Below are 19,566 nucleotides of genomic sequence, written 5' to 3'. Positions count from 1 at the left end.
GATCATTGATGTTTTGTAATGTGTTTCTAATATTGTACACTGTCCTGAGATCTTTGGATAAGGGATATAAACAACAACAGCAGCAGCAGCAGCAGAAACCAGGCTTTGAGTGTTGTAGCTGCAGCTCTCTGGAGCCAATGATCAGCTGAAATCAGACCAGTGGCTAGTGTGATGATGCTTAAGCATCTCAGGATACATTTTTGTTTAGGAAGACTTTCCCTGAGGTGTAACTCAGCCATTTATAGAAGATCAATTTTATATTTGGCAAATTTGTATCATCTGCCAGGTTTGGGGTAGCATTAAACTAGCTGAAGATGACCCATAGTAAGTGCAAGGAAGAGCAGAGTAACTTAGTTGTTAAGGCCAGAATTCTTCAACTTTGGGTCCTATAGCTGCCCATCATCTCCAGCTTAACCAGTGGTCAGGAATGGTGGACGTTGTCATCTGGGACCCAAAGTTGAAGAAGACTGGCTTAGACCAATGACCAAGCAGACTCCCTGCCCCAGTTCTGCTGTGACCATTGGCATAATTTCATGCAGGTGGCGATTCACGAGGAGGCCAGGGAGCTTCCTTGTACGAGTCAGATCATTGGCCCATGTAGCTCAATATTGTCAACACCTGACTAACAGCAGTACTCCATGGTATCCGGTATTATTCTCTCACAAGCTTACCTGGAGATGCTGGGGATTGAGAAAGAAGGTGGTCTCACCTCCTTTTGGCACCAGAGGGATGTGACTTCTGATGGATTTATTCCCAAAGGAAAATGGCCCTCAAAAGATAATGGTTGCTTCCCTCTGCTCAGCTGATAGGGCTTTGTACTCGGCATCAGACTTTGATGCATCGATTCAGGTGTGGGGAACCTTTGGCCCTCCAGATGTTGCTGGACTAAAACTCCCATCATCCCTGGCCACTGGCCATGCTTGCTGGGGCTGTTGGGAATTGTAGTCCAGCACTATCTGGAGGACCAAAGGTTCCCCCACACCAGCATTGATACTGAGCTATTGCATTCAGTTGTGTAGCGGCCACTAAGCATTTAAAGCACAGCTTCTCCCTTTGAAAGACCTGAGGCCCAGGGTTGGACCCTTTCCTGATCACCACTCCTCCTGTGTTTTAAAGGGGAAAGACATGACCTTTTAGCCACACCAGTTAGGTAATTAATGTTTGACATGGAACGTGTCTCTTATGTACTCTTGTGAAAGCCTTCTGCATTGTCCCTAATATTGCCGTAGACCTCAAAATACACTTTGTCAAAATGGTTATTAAACGAGAGGAAGCTGTTTTTATCTTGGTATTGGCTGTTATCAAGATGAGTTGCAGCAATTTTCCTGTTCTTGCAATTCAGTATTATCACGAAGGTGATGTTTCCATTTCTGTTTGAAGGGGGAGCGTCTCAATTAAGTGTTTGGCAATGTGTGTAGGGGTGCACCACTTTTTAAGAGCTTTTACTTGGTTGCTTTTAACAACCCACACAACAAGCTTTTCCCAGCATACAAAGATGCAGTGTAGAGAAGCATCTCCTTATAGAGAGTGAAATCTTTCCAAAAAAAAGAAGATGGTGATAACCTTAAGGACACAAGAAGGGCCTGCAGGATCAGGCCAGTGGCCCATCTAGTCCAGCATCCTGTTCTCACAGTGGCCAACCAGATGCCTGTGAGAAACCAGCAAGCAGGATCCCAGCACAAGAGCATCCTCACCTCCTGTGATTTCCAGCCACTGGTCTTCAGAAGCATTGACTCCAGTTGTGGAGGCAGAGCGCAGCCATCGTGGCTCACGGCCATTGATAGCCCTCTTCTCCTCCATGAATTGGTCTCATCTTCTAAAGCCTTCCAAGTTGGTGACCATGGCTGCCTCCTGGGGGAGCAGGTTCTATAGTTTGACTATGTGCTACATGAAGAAGGACTTTCCTTTATCTGCCCTAAATCTTCAACAACTTGGTTTGGCACCTGCAGCATTAGCTATGTCAGGAGGATGAGACCCAGACAATGATTCATAAAAAGAATTTACATCAGCCTATCTGACCCATCGGGCTGAAGTAGTTAATCATTGGCTTGTCTCCTGGATCTTTATGTTGCCTTTCACCCCCAAGTCAGTTTGCAACTGTTTTACAATAAAGCTAGCCAAAACAACAATAAAACAGTTCAAATAAAACAAAAAGTAAGAGCAAAAGGGTAGAAATTCTCAATAAAATGCAGCAACAACAAAGCATTATCTGGTTCAGAGGTAGCCTGCTTGTGAATTGCCAGTCTCTGGGGAACAGCAAAGGGAGAAGGCGGGGGGGGGGGGGCTTGTCTCCTTTGTACACACCAGACATTGAAAGCATATGGCTTCCCCCAAAGAATCCTGGGGACTGTAGTTTTTTGAAGGGTGCTGGGAATTGTCATTGCCTGAGAGGTAGACTCAGGTTTGCAGTATTCTTTCGGGGGAGCTGTGTGCTGTAAAGGTGCTTTAAATAGGTGGGTCGTGTGCTTCCATGGACACATCCTGCCAGCCGCTGTGGGAGGCAGGAAGCTGGATCCTGAATCTTCGGCTTGATCCCACGTCTTGTGCTTTTGTGGTTGCAAAATATCTTAACCTTGTTTATGGGATGCCATGAGAGACAAACGTCCAGCCCACAGAAATGCACCAGTGGATAAAGCTGCTTGTGAGGCCAGTCCAGCTTCCCAATATGATGGGATCTGAAGCAGGCCTGTGCATCTCATTTTCAGTTCTGGAGAGGGTCAGCCGAGAGCAGGTGCAGCCTAAGAGCTTGAGGACCATTTCCTACTCCCTTGTATTGGGGGTCGTGCCACACTCTCTCTGGCAGCTCTGAGAGACGTACCCAGCCTACAATATCAAGCTAACACTGAACAATGTCACACTAACGTAGAGCAGTGCTACCAAGATGCAGGCATCCTACAAGAAACTAGGCTTTTAAAGCAAATTTGCTTTCAAAAAAGAAACAATCTGTTCTGCTTCCGACAGCTGGTCATTGAAGCCCTATTGGCTGGTGGTTAGAAATCTCACTCAGGCTTCTCAGATTAGCTACTTGGCCATTCATTTTCATGGCTGATGAGAGCCGGAAACTTTGGCGTGGATGTTTTTTATGGAAACTGAAATACCCTCAGGGTGTTTAATTCTGGCTCGATAGCAGATTCCACTTTTGCACAGCCTTTTAATGAAACCATAGAATACTCTCAGCCCTGATCATCAGCAGTGTTACTACAGTGGTGCCCCGCAAGACGAATGCCTCGCAAGATGGAAAACCCGCTAGACGAAAGGGTTTTTCCGTTTTTCGATGCGCTTCGCAAGACGAATTTCCCTATGGGCTTGCTTTGCAAGACGAAAACGTCTTGCGAGTGTTCCAATTTTTTACCGCTTTCCCCCCTTTTCTAAGCCGCTAAACTGCTAATAGCCGCTAAGCCTTTAATAGGCACTAAACCGCTAATCCGCTAAGCCGCTAATAGGGTTGCTTCGCAAGACGAAAAAACCGCTAGATGTCCACAGGCAAACTCCCATCCTGGCTTAGCTCCAGGCTTCTGCTTACACACCATGCTTTGTTGTCAGTATTCCCTGTCAGTATAAATCCAGGTACCTGGGCAGCCCTAAGCCCCCGCCAGTTTCAGGAGTGGTCATTCTAACCCCCCCCCCCAAAAAATAACATGTTTCTACCCTGGAATGGTAGGTGCTCCCTCCTTTCATTTACGTTGTGAACTGCCCTGAGACCTACGGTTGAAGGGCAGTATACAGATTTAATAAAAAGTTTAAAAATAATAATACCCTCTCATTCCCCCCTCACCTCAACTTCTAGTGCATCTTCACTGAGAATGCCAATACTGATATTAGGAATGACGGCAGGAAGATGTTTTCTCAAGATTTGTTTCTGTCACCCTGTCTTTTCCAGGAGAAAGAAAGGAATGCTAGGAGAAAAAAGAAAAAAGCCCCCACCGTCCAAAACGAGGAAACGGCCTTCCCTCCAGCAGCCGAAGACGAGGAGATGGGGCAAGATGGGTCAGGCACCAGTGGCAACGAGGAGGAGATGGCTGAGGATGCAGAAGGTAAAGTACTTGCCCCACTTGTTCTGTCTGAGGTAGACAGATAGGTAGACAGCTAGGTAGATGGGCAACTCTGTCCTGCCAAGGGGAATGGCATGAGAGGCTTTCTCCGTAACCTGGGAAATGTCACTGCTTCCGTATGTCTGCAAGAGCAGTTGCCCAGCAGAGAAGGGAGGAAGCTGGCGCCCTGAGGGATGTGTGAGGGTGAAACTTTCACACAGTGTCAGAGATGTGGGAAAGCTGACATTTGACTGCCCTCACTCATGCAGGCAGAGAGCCAGGCTCCTTCACAAAGATGCTGTTTCTTGTTTGCAGAGCCTGACCGGATGTTTGTTTATTTTAGGAAATAGGGCATCAACCAGGAAACCCATACATCTAAATATGCATGTGCTGTTCACAGCTAGGGCAGTGCCCCCTCTCAGCTTCACACCCAAAGCGGTGTCCTCTCTTAGTTCAGATTGTTGACCTGTCTTCTGTTCATTGCAATTTATCTATCTATTTAGCAGTCTCTCCTCATGGGGGGGGGGGTTGTCCCCCCCCCTTCCTGGCCCCTGAATGTTTGAAGCCCAGACTAAACATTACACTATACACAGGTCTGCCCCCCTAGCAACAGCAGCTGCACGTCTAGCTCCTTGATTCTCCCTCCATAACATCTGTTAGCACTTTCTTGTGTTGTAAAGCTGCAACACAGCATGTTCCCCACACACCAGCAGCATCCAGTGAGCAGTGTGTGGCATGAGAAAGAGGGAGAAAACACACAGAGACACAGCACTGTGATAGCTCAACGCATGTAAGGTGTTCGAGAATTTGGGAATAGGGAAGTTGTGAGGCTGATTTGGCAGTTGTGCAACATCTGGATTGGCCCCTCATAGCCACTGGACGATCAGTAAGTACAGTGGAGTGTGCTGTGGTATCTGCCCATTCTACTGAAGCCATGTCATTGTCCAGTTGGCACCAGAAAGAGATAGGGAGGGAGCAGGGAGAGGATGAACTGAAAATGCTCAGCCATGGTGATTTCTCACTCAGGAGCAGAGCCAGCAAGCTTAGGAGAAGTGTGTGTAACTTATAATAGTCACCCCACTTAACTTACGTAGGAGTGATTTAATAGCTTTAAAAGACACAAAACCTCATTGGCACTGGAGTGAAGGGCTAATGGTATGCGCAACTGGAAATCTTTTCAAATCAGTGTTGTAAGTGCCTCATTGCAAAACAGTTTCCAGGTAAATCTTCTGTGTCAGGGCAGCAGGCATGATTGGGAGATAGCAGTGAGAAAAAGTGTGCATCATCCAGATTCAAATTGTAAGAGTAGGCTCAGATGTTGAGGACACCTTTCGTATGCTCCTCACACACCCCAAAAGGCGGGTTGCTCTGACAGAGTTGGGAGCTTTGCAACCTCCGTTCTATATAACTTGAAGGCACAGGGATAACTGTCTTATCCAGAATGGGATATGAAACTGAACAGACCTTTGAGCCAAGGTGGCTAAAATGTCACAGGAGCAGAAATGTCAGGTCAGCCTTCTGCCTCAGCAGTTTGTCATTTGACATTTGGGAGGCATTTCAGTGTAGTGAATACCAAGGGGGTGTGCGTGTGTGCGCATGTGTGCATTCAGAAAGGCCTAGAGGTGGTTTCATCACACCAGGACTTTTCCAGCCTCGCTCAAACGCACTGCTGGCTTTCTTTCCCATGATTGGTTTGCATTGTTCTTCCTGATCAACTGCCTCTTCCATGGGATTTCCAACATCTTCTCAATCACCCCACGCTGGCGCTTCACTGCCTTGGGAAGTTAAAAAAAAAAAAGTTTTATGGTTTGAACCCCCAAACCTACAATCCTTTCTGAACTGAGAAGAGAAGCAGGCTCATATATTCCATGCAGTGATGCATTTTGGCTAAACCCACCCCAGCCTAAATGCTGCAAATTCCTTCCTCATTGTCTGCTTTTGGAGCAGAGGGAGGGACTGGTTTTTTCACAGTTGCATGGCAAGTAAATAAACTCCAGTGATGCTTGGAATTTGGTTGGAGAGGCCAAAAAATGTGAGATATCCCCAGGCTGTGCGGATACTATTCCACTTGGTAGGAATCCAGCATAGCCCCCCAAAAGCACTTCCTTTCCTTTCACAAGATATGTGGGGACTTTCTTTCTGCATATAACCATTTTTGAATGTATTTTAATCTACGCCCACCCCACCTAGTACACTTTGAGACAAAATCCCTAAACCCCAGGAGTGCTTCACTCTATATTCAGATCCTTTAGCACCTGGAAATGTCTGAATGTTGCAGATTGTGATGAGGTCATCTCTCCTCCCCGCCGCCCCGGTCCAGCATTCTGGCTTCATGCCTCACTTTCTCCTTTAGTTATGGCAACATTTGCTGAAATCTCCATTTTAAAGCAGACACTCAAATTCACTCTGCCATCCTTACAATTCCCTTCTTGGATACGATCCCAGAGTTAGGGTGGAGCATGTAACACAGTCCCCTCCACCCCACCAGAGGTCAGAAACTTCTTGTCTGAGCCAAAAAGGATATATAAAGATATACACTATAAGCTTTTCTTCCACTGTGCCAGAAATTCCAGATTCTACACTCGAAACAAACAAGGGAAATTTAATAAAGTATATCGAAATCTCTTTGTGGCATGTCCGTGCGGTGGGGGAAAGGAATACGGGGACACAGCAGTGGGTCTTGTGTGACTAGGGTGGTGGTGAAATGGCCAACTGCAGCCATCTACGTAGATTTCTATGGGGGAACCAGCACCTTCCCATCCAGGGAGGGTGCTGATTCTGTCGCTAAGACCCAAGCGGTTTGTCCCTGTGCAAGTGGCTGGGTCATTGAAATGTTAACTTGTCCATGCAAAACCCATTCACGTAGAAGCAGTTCCCAAGCAAGTGGGGAGCCCTCTGTTTCAGATTGTGGCCCATGGCCACTGTTACTCACATGAAGTTGCATGACACACACCAGAGGATCTTCTCCATGCTACTGCAACTGTTTTAATTATTTTTGGAGGGGGGGGGACCCACAACCAAGCCACTACCAAGAAGACGAGTTTAACAGGCCTGCACATGCAAGCAGTTTCATGTCTACATTGGCTGGCAGCTGCTCTCCAGAGCTTCTGAGAGACACCCTGCAAAATTTAGTTTTTGTTGCTTTTGCCTCTGGTCCCACCCCCACTGATGTGCCCCTGCCCCCAAAGGAATGTGGATGTCAGGCTGAAAAAGGCTTTCCCCCCCCCCCCTTCTGTGTGGTGTGATCCAGGCACACACACTTCTTTCTCTGACAGTATCTCTCAGTTGGGTCTGAATTGTTTGTACTCTGCATGTTGCCCACAGGTTTTACCAGCTCACTCTGGCAACCACAGCAGTGGGGGGATCTTTTGCCAAATCTGCAGCAATGTAACATGCCCCTCCCCACAAAGTGACTCCACCTCTTGCTCTTCTTTTATTAATAGTTAGCTGCATTTCCATTTTAGGGGAATGCAAGATTTCCAGGCAGTTCTTCACATTTTAATTATTAACCTGGTCCTTAGGATTTGGAAGGTGTTTGTCAGATTCTTTTTTATTTAATTTCTTACTGACCTTGACATGTTTTTCCCTTCTCTTTGACTGGGGGGGGGGGGGGATATTGGAAGGCTCCCTAGATTTCTTCACAGATGGTCTGATGGGAGACGGGTTTTTTGGCAGCCAGCACAAACACTGCCTCACTGAGGTTCAGAGGAGGCTGAATTATTTTTATAATTATTTTTACATGGAGAGATCTTGCTCTCTAGGCAAAACATACTAAGATCCATCAGAACAGACTGGAATTTTTTTGGAGAGAATGAGAAAGTTATAGAAGAGTTTTTCTCCCCCCCCCCCCCAAACCATTTCACAAACACAAAGATGGCTAAAATATGCAGATGTCCACCTACCTAGCTTCAAATTCATATACTCTAGTTTTCTAAGTCTGTGACTTTGACAGTAACCTCCCCCTCCTGCACCAGATTCTTCCTCAGTTTTAAACTATTCAGTGGGTATTAGAAGGTATCTTATGAACCTTAAGGAATCTTCATAAGACAAATACTGAAGTAAATCCAAGGGGCACCTATAAACACTGTGGTCAGTGGCTTAATTCAGAAATAACAATTCTGGTTCAGCAACCTCCCTCCACACCTCTCTCCCTGTGTGTTCAAATCAATACTTCTGGGTTTCTTAAACTTTTATCTCCCATGTGTTTGAACAACAAGCATTGTGACTTGAGAGATCCCTGAAAACAGGATATCCAACTGTGATTTAATATTCTGGTTATTAGTGATCATTCAAACCATACTTTCCCAGTTTAGGAAGTATTGAATTAAGGGATGTGATCATGGGGAAGGGGGAACCTGTGGGCACGCATCTTGTTCCCTATTCAACAAATCACAACTCCTTGGACCACAATTGTTTTGTCTGGATGAAAATTTTGTTTAGGCAGAGATGGCCCATTTCAGTATGCTCAAGAGATGTCTTCTTCTCTAGTCAATGTTCCAGGGCTCTGAAGCATATCTTGTCATACAAACCAACCGCTTCCTGGCTAGTCAGGCTCTGCAATGACAGAGGCAACACTTTGCAGTAAGGACTGCTCAGTTATGAGCCATAAGCACTCAGACATGCGAGGTCATCCCATGCAGAAGCCAGATGGAGATGTAACATTCAAGTGTGGAACTCTTTATTACTCTCTCACACACATAGGGTTGCACCTGATGGCATTCGGAGATTAAATGCTCAGCAGAATCTCTGTTGGAGAAGCATCTGTTTCCCTGGATATAATCACACTGAGACTAAGGACTCATCCACACTTCCTTTTGTGCCACGTTTTAAGGCACAGGTCTGGGATTTCCAGCTCTTTGTGTCCAAGCAGGGTTTTTTTTTAACTTCCACTGCTTTCCCTGGGAAAACCCACATATTACCGCTAAATCAGAGCAAACTGCAATTGGGTTTTCTGCAGATTAGCTCCAATTCAATGGTAAAACATGGGTTTTCCAAGGGAAACCGCTCAGACTTGGCATAGCTCAGTCAGTAGAGCATGAGACTCTTAATTTCAGGGTCCTGGGTTCAAGTCCCACATTGGAGAAAAGAGTCCTACATTGCAGGGAGTTACACTTGATGACCCTCCTGGTCCCTCCCAACTCTACAATTCTACGATTCAGACCTAGAAAGCATGGCACAAAAGGAAATAGGGATGAGCCCTGAATTTGCAAAATGTGAAAGCTATGCTTACTACAGGAAATGTATGTTTGATATGAAAGATCTAGTTCTGTCTAAGGTGGAAGCCATGCCTCTCTTTCACCTCAGCAGGAGAAAGCTCCAAGTATGTCTCATGGAGGAGGAGGTGGGGCCAGGTCAGACGTATCCAGAATACTCAAGTCGGAAGCAGTGTCCGGGTGGAAACCAGCAAAATGGCTGGGAAAATCCAGGCATATGGCAACCCATGTCGGCAGGGTCGCTTTTGCCAATTTCCATAAAAATAGCTCAAAAACGTCAATTTTTTGCGATTTTGCCATAAAAGCTCAACAACTTTGCCAAAAAAAATGTCCAGATTCAGATTTTTACTTTTTGAAATACGGCAACCCTCCCCTAAGAGCACCCATCTTAACACCAAAGGAAGGTCAGCATAAGGAGGACAGTCTAGGAAGCTTGGCAGTTCCTCTCTGCCTACCCTTTCTCACATAAGTGGAGCTGTACCCTGACACTTCCAGCAGTATTCAACTAAATTTTACTCAGAGTACATCCACTGAAAGTAATAGGCCTCAGTTAGTCATTTTTGTTCATTTCAATGGGTCTACCTTGAGTAGGACTAGCATTGTATTCAACCTATACCTATAAAAATAAAAACCCTTCCCCTCACTAGTGAAAGTGATGGTCCAAACTTTTACCACACCTTCAGTAGCCAGTGGGTAAATTATATTCCTTTGGGGTATGAATCCAGCTAGTAGACGGCCAATTGGCCTTCCCTTGGATAAAGCATTGCAGAGTTCTGCCCCCCTCAGTGGTTTCCTGTAGGTGAAGTAGAGAGCGATTCTAGACCATATTAGTGATTTTGAGTACAGAACTTGAAGTGAGGGGTAATTTAAGTTTCCTATTGATTATCTGTGATTATAGGAGAGCAACCTTCTGTTTGAGAAATTGATTGATTAGGTCCTTTTTAAGCAAACTGCTTGGACAGTTCCTTGTGTAGCCCTGGATATATTTTTAAGTTGTAAGTCTGCAGACAGTCTAGCACAAGCAAGACATTTTTATAAATCATTCTAGATGAGTCATATTCACATGTGTAGCATGGGGAAGGTGTACATTGTGTGAAAATAGGTGCTGTGTTTAAGTGTGGTATACAGGTGTGGGGAGGGTGGGGTGTGGGTGTGGGTGTGGCTGCTTCAAAAGAAGGTGTCAAGAAAATATCCTTGAATGTATCTGTAGTGAAAATTCCATCTTTAAAATATTGCCTATAATAATAAAAAATAATAGGTGCATAGAAAAGAAGATTTGCACTCTGTGTGTATGCCATGCACCCAATGCAGTTTAGGGAAATCATCTATCAAATTTCTAGCTTTGCACCATGCCCTGTTCAGACTATTAAAAAATAAATAAATCAGCTTGGGGATGTGGCGTGGGGGCTCATAGCTTTATGTGTTACTATTTGGGCACAGCAAATGCTACCACACCAAGTATAAATAGAAAATAATGTGGCTACTAGGATAGATGGCTGAGTGCTGTCGGAAGCAGTGGTTGCTGGGAACCACAGGCGGGGAGGAGAGGGCTGTTGCACTTGTGGGCTTCCCATAGGCATTTGGTTGGTGACTGTGAGAACCAGATGCTGGAGTAGATGGGCCCCTGGCCTGACCCAGCTGGGTTGCTCTTGTGTTCTTAATGTGTTTTTCTAATTCCAGTTGCAGTGAATAATAGCTCAGACACAGAGAGCCTCCCTTCTCCAAGACCAGAAGCCAAGGAGAGCACAGAGAATGGACCCAAACCAGCCCCAGACACCAGAAGCAATGCTGGAGAAGAACCGGCTGTTAAGATGGAGGAAACCGCTAGCTCCCCAGAAGCAAATCCTGCCACCATCCAAGCAGTGGAGGAGGAGGCCCCTGAACCAACTTGCACTGAAGAGAAGCCACAAGAGGAGCAAACAGTTGATGTGGTGAAAACGGAAGAGGCTGAGGAAAAGCCCAAGAGCCCAGAACCCAGCAGGGGTGAAATAAAAATGGAGAAGGGAGAGGTCTACCAGGAGAAGGACAGTGACCAGGTCACAGAAAACAGCAGCAGCAGTGGCAGCACCAGCACCAGTGTTGTGACAGGGGCTGAGGGAGCACCCAAAGCAGAAAAGAAGGAGAACCACAAAGCTGGGAAGGGAGCAAATCCTGACAGCGACTCCAGTGCCACGTGCAGTGCCGATGAGATGGACGAGCAGGATGCTGGTGACAAAAGCAAGTGAGTGAGGAGCAAATGGAGTGGGGAACGTGGAAGAGTTAAGAGGCCTCCAGACACTCCGTATTTTGGGAAAGGTTTGCAAAATTAAAGTGGATCATTAAAGTGCTTTGTTGCCGTGGCACAACAAATCCACATTAAAAAAGAAACTTACTGTTTTGCAGTTAGGAAAGTGACAGGGATTGCATTGCGAAGTGTGGGGTGAGCAAATGATTAAAAGGAAGCAAAACAGGATGAATACTCATTGTTATGTAACCTCCCCGCAAACAAATCAGCACACATTCTCAGTAAAGACCAGATATAATCCAACCTTTATGCCCGCAAGCAAGGATGAATGCTGAATGTATAGATCATATGGAGGAACCCTTATAGGAGCAATCTTAATACCTAAACCCAGCTGCCAAGTTACCTAAGCATTTTTAAAAAAGGTTTAATGTTGGTGTCTGGAGATTTGAAATCATGTTTTTCCTGGAGTGAGGGCCTCTGTAGAACTGTGTCTGGTTTTCAGTTGGGTGGGGTTGACTTGTGTGTACCAATCACAGGCAATTAAAGGATTGTAAGGGACACCGACTTTTCAACGCATGTTAACCCATCACTAATGCCTTCAGGGACCAGAGAAGGGAAGTTGTTTCGTGTGTTGTAATTTATGGAGCTTTGTAGGATTTTGCTTCCATCTGCCAAAAGTTCTTTTGATCAGAAACTTCACATTCTGGGTGTTTAAATGCCTCATACTTGATTTTATATTGTTTAGGTTTTCTTATCAATTGGGGAGTGGGGCAAGGGGAGGAATTGGAAAGGAAATGAGGGGTTGAGGGGGGGGGTTGCTTTTTCACTGTCCTGAGGACTCAAGTCCCAGCCATCCAGCAGTGAGAGACAGTATCTGGATCTAGGAGTGAGAGTTGTGTTTGTTGCCAAAGAAATATGACTTCCTGTACGCTAACAGAACAGCCTGCAAATTTCTCTTAACGGCCTGTGGATGGGCACCATTCCTGTAACCAGCAGCTTAAAAGTCGCTGACTTATTGCACTGCTATCCTCAGTGGGGTTTTGCACTTGCTTAATGATTTGTGGCGCCTTGGCTCTTTGAGCCTCGCATTGCCAGTGACAGTAATTGAAAGGGCAACTTTATGGCCCTGGTGCTCATACTGTTCAGGATCGATGCCCATTGTCAGGGGTTAAAGAAGGTCATGTGATGCAATATGGTCACATCTCATGCCAGTGGCCTGTTCTTGATTAGGACAAGTGTCTGCTTTCGCTGGGTGACAGGTGATTTGTGGTTTAGTGTATAGCCTCGGTCAATTTCATTAAATGCCTCTTGGATCCATACTCCCATACAGCCATTCATCAAGTGAGGGTTGGGCACTTGCAGGAACAAACAAAAGCCTTTGGTTCATTGGGGGCACAAATTTTTCCTTAGGGTGGAAGCAGGCCAGATGTGTGAGTGCGCGCCCACACACAAACCCGAACAGTAAAGAAGTAGCCGTATTTAAATATGAGTGAAGGTTAACGGCTCTGATTCTTAGGCATCTGCTTAAAGTTCTGGTTCCCAAACTCACAGGGAATCTTGGCTTTCATCTAAATGAGACAGTAAGCTTGCAGACAATGATTTATAGATTTGTTGCTGAGACAGATACTTTGAAAATGAATTAAATAAGTCAAATATGCTATAGCTACCTTAGAGTTATGGGAGGCCGTCATTCTCTCTTTGCCCAATTATAGGTGCTCACAGTCTGTTCAGTCTGCGTTTGGCGTCCAGCGAATGGCTTATTCAGGAGCCCCCCCCTTTAGTCAGGCTACCCATAGTTTCTGGAGGAGGTCCAATGCAGTGTATTGGTTAATCCAGAAAAGTTTTCTTAATCACGCTGATCCTTCCATCCCCAGCCATTGTGATTGCATCACTCCCAGAGCACTTCAGACCTAACGTCTTGCCCTCACCCTGGCTGTAGGATTCTGTGCTTGCCCCTGAGCCCTTGCAGTGGTCACCCCCTAGTCAGTCCAGGAGGCCCCTCTTCCTGCTGGAGATTAAAAAGCCCCGCTCTTTTGTTTATTTCTTAACTTAGAAGCTTTCTTGCCCACCCTCTACCCATAAGACCCTGGGGGGGGGGTGTTTACAACAGTAAAATATTTAATTATAAAAATAAAAACAATTACATAAAACAAAACAGAATAAATGTAAAAGTAAGTTCAAAACGTTCCATATATCAAAAATTAAAATTAAAAATTCACATACAAAACAATACAAACTTTAAAAAACCATACATAAACAGCTTTAAAATAGATGTAGACTCGGATCAAATATCTCCGTTTAAAAGACTTGTTGGAAGAGGAGAGTCTTCAGTAGGCACCAAAAAAGACAACAGAGATGACTAATACCTTAATGGGAAAGGATGAGAATGTAGGTGCCACTGCACTGAAGCCTGATTCTTGTATTGTGTGGAACTGTCCTGGCTCCCTCCCAGCACAGAGAGACAGAAGCTCTTCCTTGTAAGTAAGTAGGATATATTTATTCAGGCAAGTAACAGGACAGGCTCGGCAGCAAACACACTACTCAGGAATCACAATTCAGGAGTTCTGTAGCAGAGCAAGGAGCTGAGACCTGGAAGGGAGCAATGAAGATGTCCCAACAAGTTTTCCTGCCACTCCCAGTACCTTTCATGGACAAGATGTCGTGTGTTCACTCAGGTGACCTTCTCGCCCGATGGGAATATCAGAATTGCAGGTGTGCACTATGTTGGAAGGGGGTGGGTCTGCTCCCATCAGCGGAGGTGGCACCTGGTCCTAGGCGACAAGGCTGCACTCTCCCTGTTTAGGCTCCTGTTTAGCTGCCTCCTGTTCAACCTCTCCTCTTCAGCTGTCCGAAGTGCTCCCCAGCCTCCACCGTGGCTCCCTGTTCCTCAGGAAGGTCAGAGAGGAAAGCTGGCACCCCTGCTCCCCCTTCCAAAATTACCAAAATCTGATTGGAGACGGGAATCCAACCCAGATTCTCCCCATTCAGCCTCTCCCCCCATTTCTTCCTCCTCCTCCTGTGTCAGTCTGCCAACCCATGCCTGATCCTGACAGTTCTGCAGGACTAATGACGGCAATGGATCATAGAATCACAGCATTGTAGAGCTGGAAGGGACCACAAGGGTCATCTAGCCCAACCCCCTGCAATGCAAGAAGCTTTTGCCCAACGGGCTCAAGCCCACGACCATGAGATTAAGAGTCTCCTGCTCTACTGACTGAGCTATTCCAGGCTCCTCATATGATGATATCTCTGAACAAGGCTCCGTTAACCCTTTCCACCTGACAGTGTCTGGCTGGATGAAGGCCAGCCCAATGCCATAGGCAACAAATGCAGGCAGCTGCATTCCTCTCTTGTTTCTCCTCTGCACCTGGTGGTCTCTGCTGCCTCTGCACATGGGATGTACTCTATGACCAGTAGAGGGGGCATTTAAACAGGGGCTGGGTGGCCATGCTGTGCCAAAGGTTGGGCTGGGTGGCCTGCAAGATCCATTCCAAACGTTAAGTTTTTGCAGACCAACTGTAGGAAACCTCTTGATACTTGGCCAAGCCTACCTGACATCATATACCATAAGGGGTATGGGGCAGATGAAAATAAGGCTCGTGGCTGAAACCGGGCTTTGCAGGTACCACCAACCAGCCAGTTGGTGGCACCTGTAAGCCCCTGTGTGCCTTTTGCAAGGGCTGCCAGGATCTCCAGAGCAAGCACCCACAATCAGCTGTCCGTTGCATTCAGCTACACGGTTTTACTTCAAACCGCAGGTGCAAAGGAGCATGGGTCACCTGCCATCATTGTGTCAGGTGGTTGCTACTGGCTGCCTGGGGGTGTTGGTGTTGGAGGAGGAAGTAAGGCTCCTGCCCTGTCCTGATGCTCGGCTGGGTGGCAGGATGGGCCCAGGCGCCACCATCCACTGTGCCTCTCAGCAATTTAGGAGCAGGGCCTGCAGCCAGATAAAAAGGCCAGCACAGGCAGTGAATTGCCAGCATGCACATTTTAGCAGCGGAAAGCTACGTTGTGGGTAAGCCCCGAGGAGAGCAGTGAGATGAAGCACGGTTCATAGAAGTGGTGCTCAGGGAGTACTTTGCTGGCTGCCCTCCATCACTCTGCCGCTCTTGCCAGCTCTTGCCAAGCCAAAGCAAAGGTAATAACAGCTTTTAGCTCTTTCCGTTGTGTTTTTTAAAAAAACCTAGTCCCCCAAGATAATTATCTTTACATATATATTTTATAGAGACTTCTGGCAGTGCTAGGAATAAAAGTTCAGCTGTAGGTCATGCTAAATATAAATGAATGCAGAAGGCCAGCCTGTAGAGACATAAGTTAACTGTTGTCAGTTCATTGCTAAGAGAGAGGTAAGGCTGTTAATGTCAGGTGACCAGAGAATGTTCTAAGGTGCCAAGCAGAAACCTTATCCTATTTGCTTAGTAGTTTAAAACTTCCTGGGACAACATTTGACGGTTGAACCTGTTGCCCTTCCAACCTGTTACCTAACAGACTAGGACTCTGACTACCCTGCCCCATAAATGTCCAAACCCTGGTATCCCCTGGCACTAATACGCCACTGTTATGCTCCAAGGGTTGCCCTCAGGAGCCAGGATCTCAGCCTAAGGAGGTAAAACACATTTATCCACGTGCTTACCCAAGCAGGGTTCAAGGTGCAGCATAGTCTCAAACACAGAGGGTCCCACACATGATCCAAAAGTAAGGTTGGGAAACAATCCGCCATCAGTATCAAAAGAATTGCAAGCAGTGAGGAGGACAGGAATGGAATCAGGATCAAGAAGCCACAGACCTCTCTTGTTTCCAGCTCAACAGGGAGACCTTACATACTCTGGCCTCCTAGACCCTGCCTGAAGCCCAACTGCTGGTTGTAAAGAAGTTCCAGGGATTGCTTACTGACTCGTAGGCCCCTTGGGCGTGAACCATGCGACAGATCGGGATCCATAGATCCATTCTACATCCTTGCTCTTCAGTCTGGGCCTAGTCTCCTGGCACCTGCTTTCTAAATAATAACAAATAAAATAAACTGAGGAAGCAAGACTGAGAACTGGGTGTTCTGAAAGAAACCCTGATGAACCTTTTGTCAAGTGTTTGTTGCCCTTGTGGCAGCAGCTGAGAAGCTCTGATATGCTCCTCAGTGATTTTTAAAAATTTGGTGTTTTTTTAAAGCTCAATTTCTGGTCAGTTATCCCAAAGTAAAGGGAACAAAATACACAGACACGCACGCCCCTTTTTGCCAAAGCCAGTGAGTTTTGCTATTTAAGATATCTTAGTTTAATGCACTGGGCTGCTTTTTCTTACCCAAGTGTCGCAAGATGGAGTAGCGAGTAAGAGCCAGTGATGTTAAACTGTTAACAGTTTTTACCCAGGAGCAAACATAATTATTAAGCAAAGCTCCCAGAGGTAGGTAGCCTAAATCTCTTGAAATATAGGTGAAAGCCAGTAAGCGCAGATGTTTCCAAGTGCCTGCTTCAAGTTGTAAGACTCACACTGGGGTGAGCAAATGTGTAAACAAATCCAGGACTGAAGCAAGTAAATTAGCAATAACCGGATGAGCAACGTTATGTGGGCTTTTTCTGCTCTGTTACCTTTGGCTTACCTCTTTTTCACCAATTGTCTTCATTCAGGTGCTATTGGCTAGTATCCATGAGGTAGTTTTGCCTCTTACGAACATTCTACCATAGAGCATGGGTAGGCAACCTAAGGCCCGGGGGCCGGATCTGGCCCAATGGCCTTCTAAATCCGGCCCGCGGACGGTCCGGGAATCAGCGTGTTTTTACATGAGTAGAATGTGTCCTTTTATTTAAAATGCATCTCTGGGTAATTTGTGGGGCATAGGAATTTGTTCATTCCCCCCCCCCAAAAAAAATATAGTCCGGCCCCCCCACAAGGTCTGAGGGACAGTGGACCAGCCCCCTGCTGAAAAAGTTTGCTGACCCTTGCTCTAGAGTGACCACAAAAAAGAAACTAGGCTATGCAGATCTAGAGGAAGCTTGATTTTTAGTGGCTAGGCCCCAGCCTCTTATTACAATGTCAGCCCTCTTTTATTGCTCGCATGTAAGTGAATGCTGCCATTCACTCCTGGGTCAGGGGCAGGGAAAGTGCTGCAGTGAGGATGGATAATGTGGCAGCCACTGAGGGGGATTTTCTACCACACAAACACAAAGAGATCCACATGAGATGAAGTACCCTACCTGTTGTCCTGCCAGGCATTTTGCTAGTATCTCAAAATTTTGTTATGAGGTAGATAGCGCAAAGGGTTTCCAACTGCATATCTGTGAGGCTTGTCTCTGGCAAGCAGTTGCACCATAGTGGAGCGAGTTGTTGAGCTTATTTGGCTGCTGATCATATAAAAGAACTCATCTGGTCTCTCCCTCTCCCTCTCTCACACACACAACATGTGTGCGCACACACACATACACAGATACACACTCCCCATCATAAAACACCTTCTTGACTTTCAGACTCTCTGTGTCCTTGAACTCTGTGCTCTTCCGCTCTAGTTAATCCAGATGTGGTCATTCCTCCCCTTCTCCCTGTTTCCTCTCCCGCCTCCTCTCTCCGTAACCAGATCCTTATCTCTCTCTTGCAGAGCATGTCACTAACTGAGAACAGAATTCAAACTTGCTGATTAACTATTGGCTCCCTTTTGCCTCAACTCTCCTTTAGGCTTGCAGCACGAAAGGCAAGCTTGGCCTAGTCCCGATTTTTTGTTGGAAAGCTGTTTGCCTTAGCTTCTGCTCCGGTTCTGATAGATCACTGTATTTGGGAAGGATTTTTTCATCTGCAGGTGGCTTCTGAGCAGGGAAGGTCATCTGCTGCAATTCTGTTCCAATTGGAGGACACATACTGCTACCACATCCCTGAAAGGTGGCTATTCTGGTCAAATCCACACCATACAGTAAAAGAATATGACTTCCCCAAAAGAATCTTGGGAACTGTAGTTTGGGAGTTGCAGCTCTGCACAGGTAAGCTACAGATCCTAGGAGTCTCTGGAAGAAGCCAAATGCTTACATTGTGTGGTGTGGATGTGACCCCAGCCTCTGCTTTAAAACCTCTTCAAAGGAAGAGGCTGGTGCTTTTGGAGACAAGTCTGTCCCACTGTTGTACAACTTCATACTGTCAGGACATTCTTCTTCATGTTTAGTCTAAACTCTTTTTCTTAGAATTTGAACCTGTGCCTCCATGGACAGCTGTGAGTCCAAAATGACTCCCAGGCTGCACACCTGGTCCTTCAGGGGCACAGTTACCCCATTCAGGACCAGGGAGTCCTCCACACCTGCCTGCCCCCTGTCCCCCCAAAACAGTACTTTTGTCTTGTCAGGATTCTCCCTCAATCTGTTAGCCGCCATCCATCCTCCAATCGCCTCCAGGCACTCACACAGGACCTTCACCGCCTTCACTGGTTCTAATTGAAAAGAGAGGTAGAGCTGCGTGTTATCTGCATACTGATGAACACCAAGCCCAAACCCTCTGATGATCTCTCCTAGCGGCTTCATATAGATCAGGGGTCAGCAAACTTTTTCAGCAGGGGGCCGGTCCACTGTCCCTCAGACCTTGTGGGGACCTGGACTATATATTTTTTTGGGGGGGGGGACCAAATTCCTATGCCACACAAATAACCCAGAAGTGCATTTTAAATAAAAGCACACTTTCTACTCATGTAAAAACATGATCATGTAAAAAAATGATTCCCGGGCCATCCAAGGGTTGGATTTAGAAGGTGATTGGGCCGGATCCAGCCCCCGGGCCTTAGTTTGCCTACCCATGATATAGATAGAAAGCATGGGGGAGAGGATGGAACCCTGAGGCACCCCATAAGTTAGAGCCCAGGGTTCTGAACACTCATCCCCCAACACCTCTTTCTGGACATGGCCCAGGAGGAAGGAGCAGAACCACTGTATAACATATTGTACAGTACTGTACATATTTGAAGATGGCTTTGATATGTGTGTGCCCCTTTATCATCAGTCCTCAGGACTAAACAGGACTAAACATTCCCAACGCCTTCAGGCTTTCCTCAGAGGACTTGATCTCCAGGTTGCCTGATGGCTGCTCAGAAACTGATGACAGAGACTCTTACCTGATAGGGAGGAAGAGCTCT

The 19,566-nt window shown here is 46.3% G+C and overlaps 1 protein-coding gene across 50 annotated transcripts in view; it reads left to right on the top strand.

Annotated features, from left to right (window-relative positions):
* Positions 1-19,566, top strand: part of NCOR2 (nuclear receptor corepressor 2) — a 372,848-nt gene that overhangs the window by 277,394 nt on the left and 75,888 nt on the right. For all 50 annotated transcript variants that reach the window (XM_083476607.1, XM_083476588.1, XM_083476601.1 and 47 more), the window contains exons 19-20: positions 3,881-4,034; positions 10,925-11,465. In XM_083476607.1, coding sequence (XP_083332733.1) covers positions 3,881-4,034; positions 10,925-11,465 — 695 coding nt within the window. The remainder of the gene's footprint in view (positions 1-3,880; positions 4,035-10,924; positions 11,466-19,566) is intronic.

This window comes from Podarcis liolepis (assembly GCF_965112155.1).
Source record: "Podarcis liolepis genome assembly, chromosome: 15".
Taxonomy (NCBI): domain Eukaryota; kingdom Metazoa; phylum Chordata; class Lepidosauria; order Squamata; family Lacertidae; genus Podarcis; species Podarcis liolepis.
This window is presented reverse-complemented; position numbering and strand designations above follow the sequence as displayed.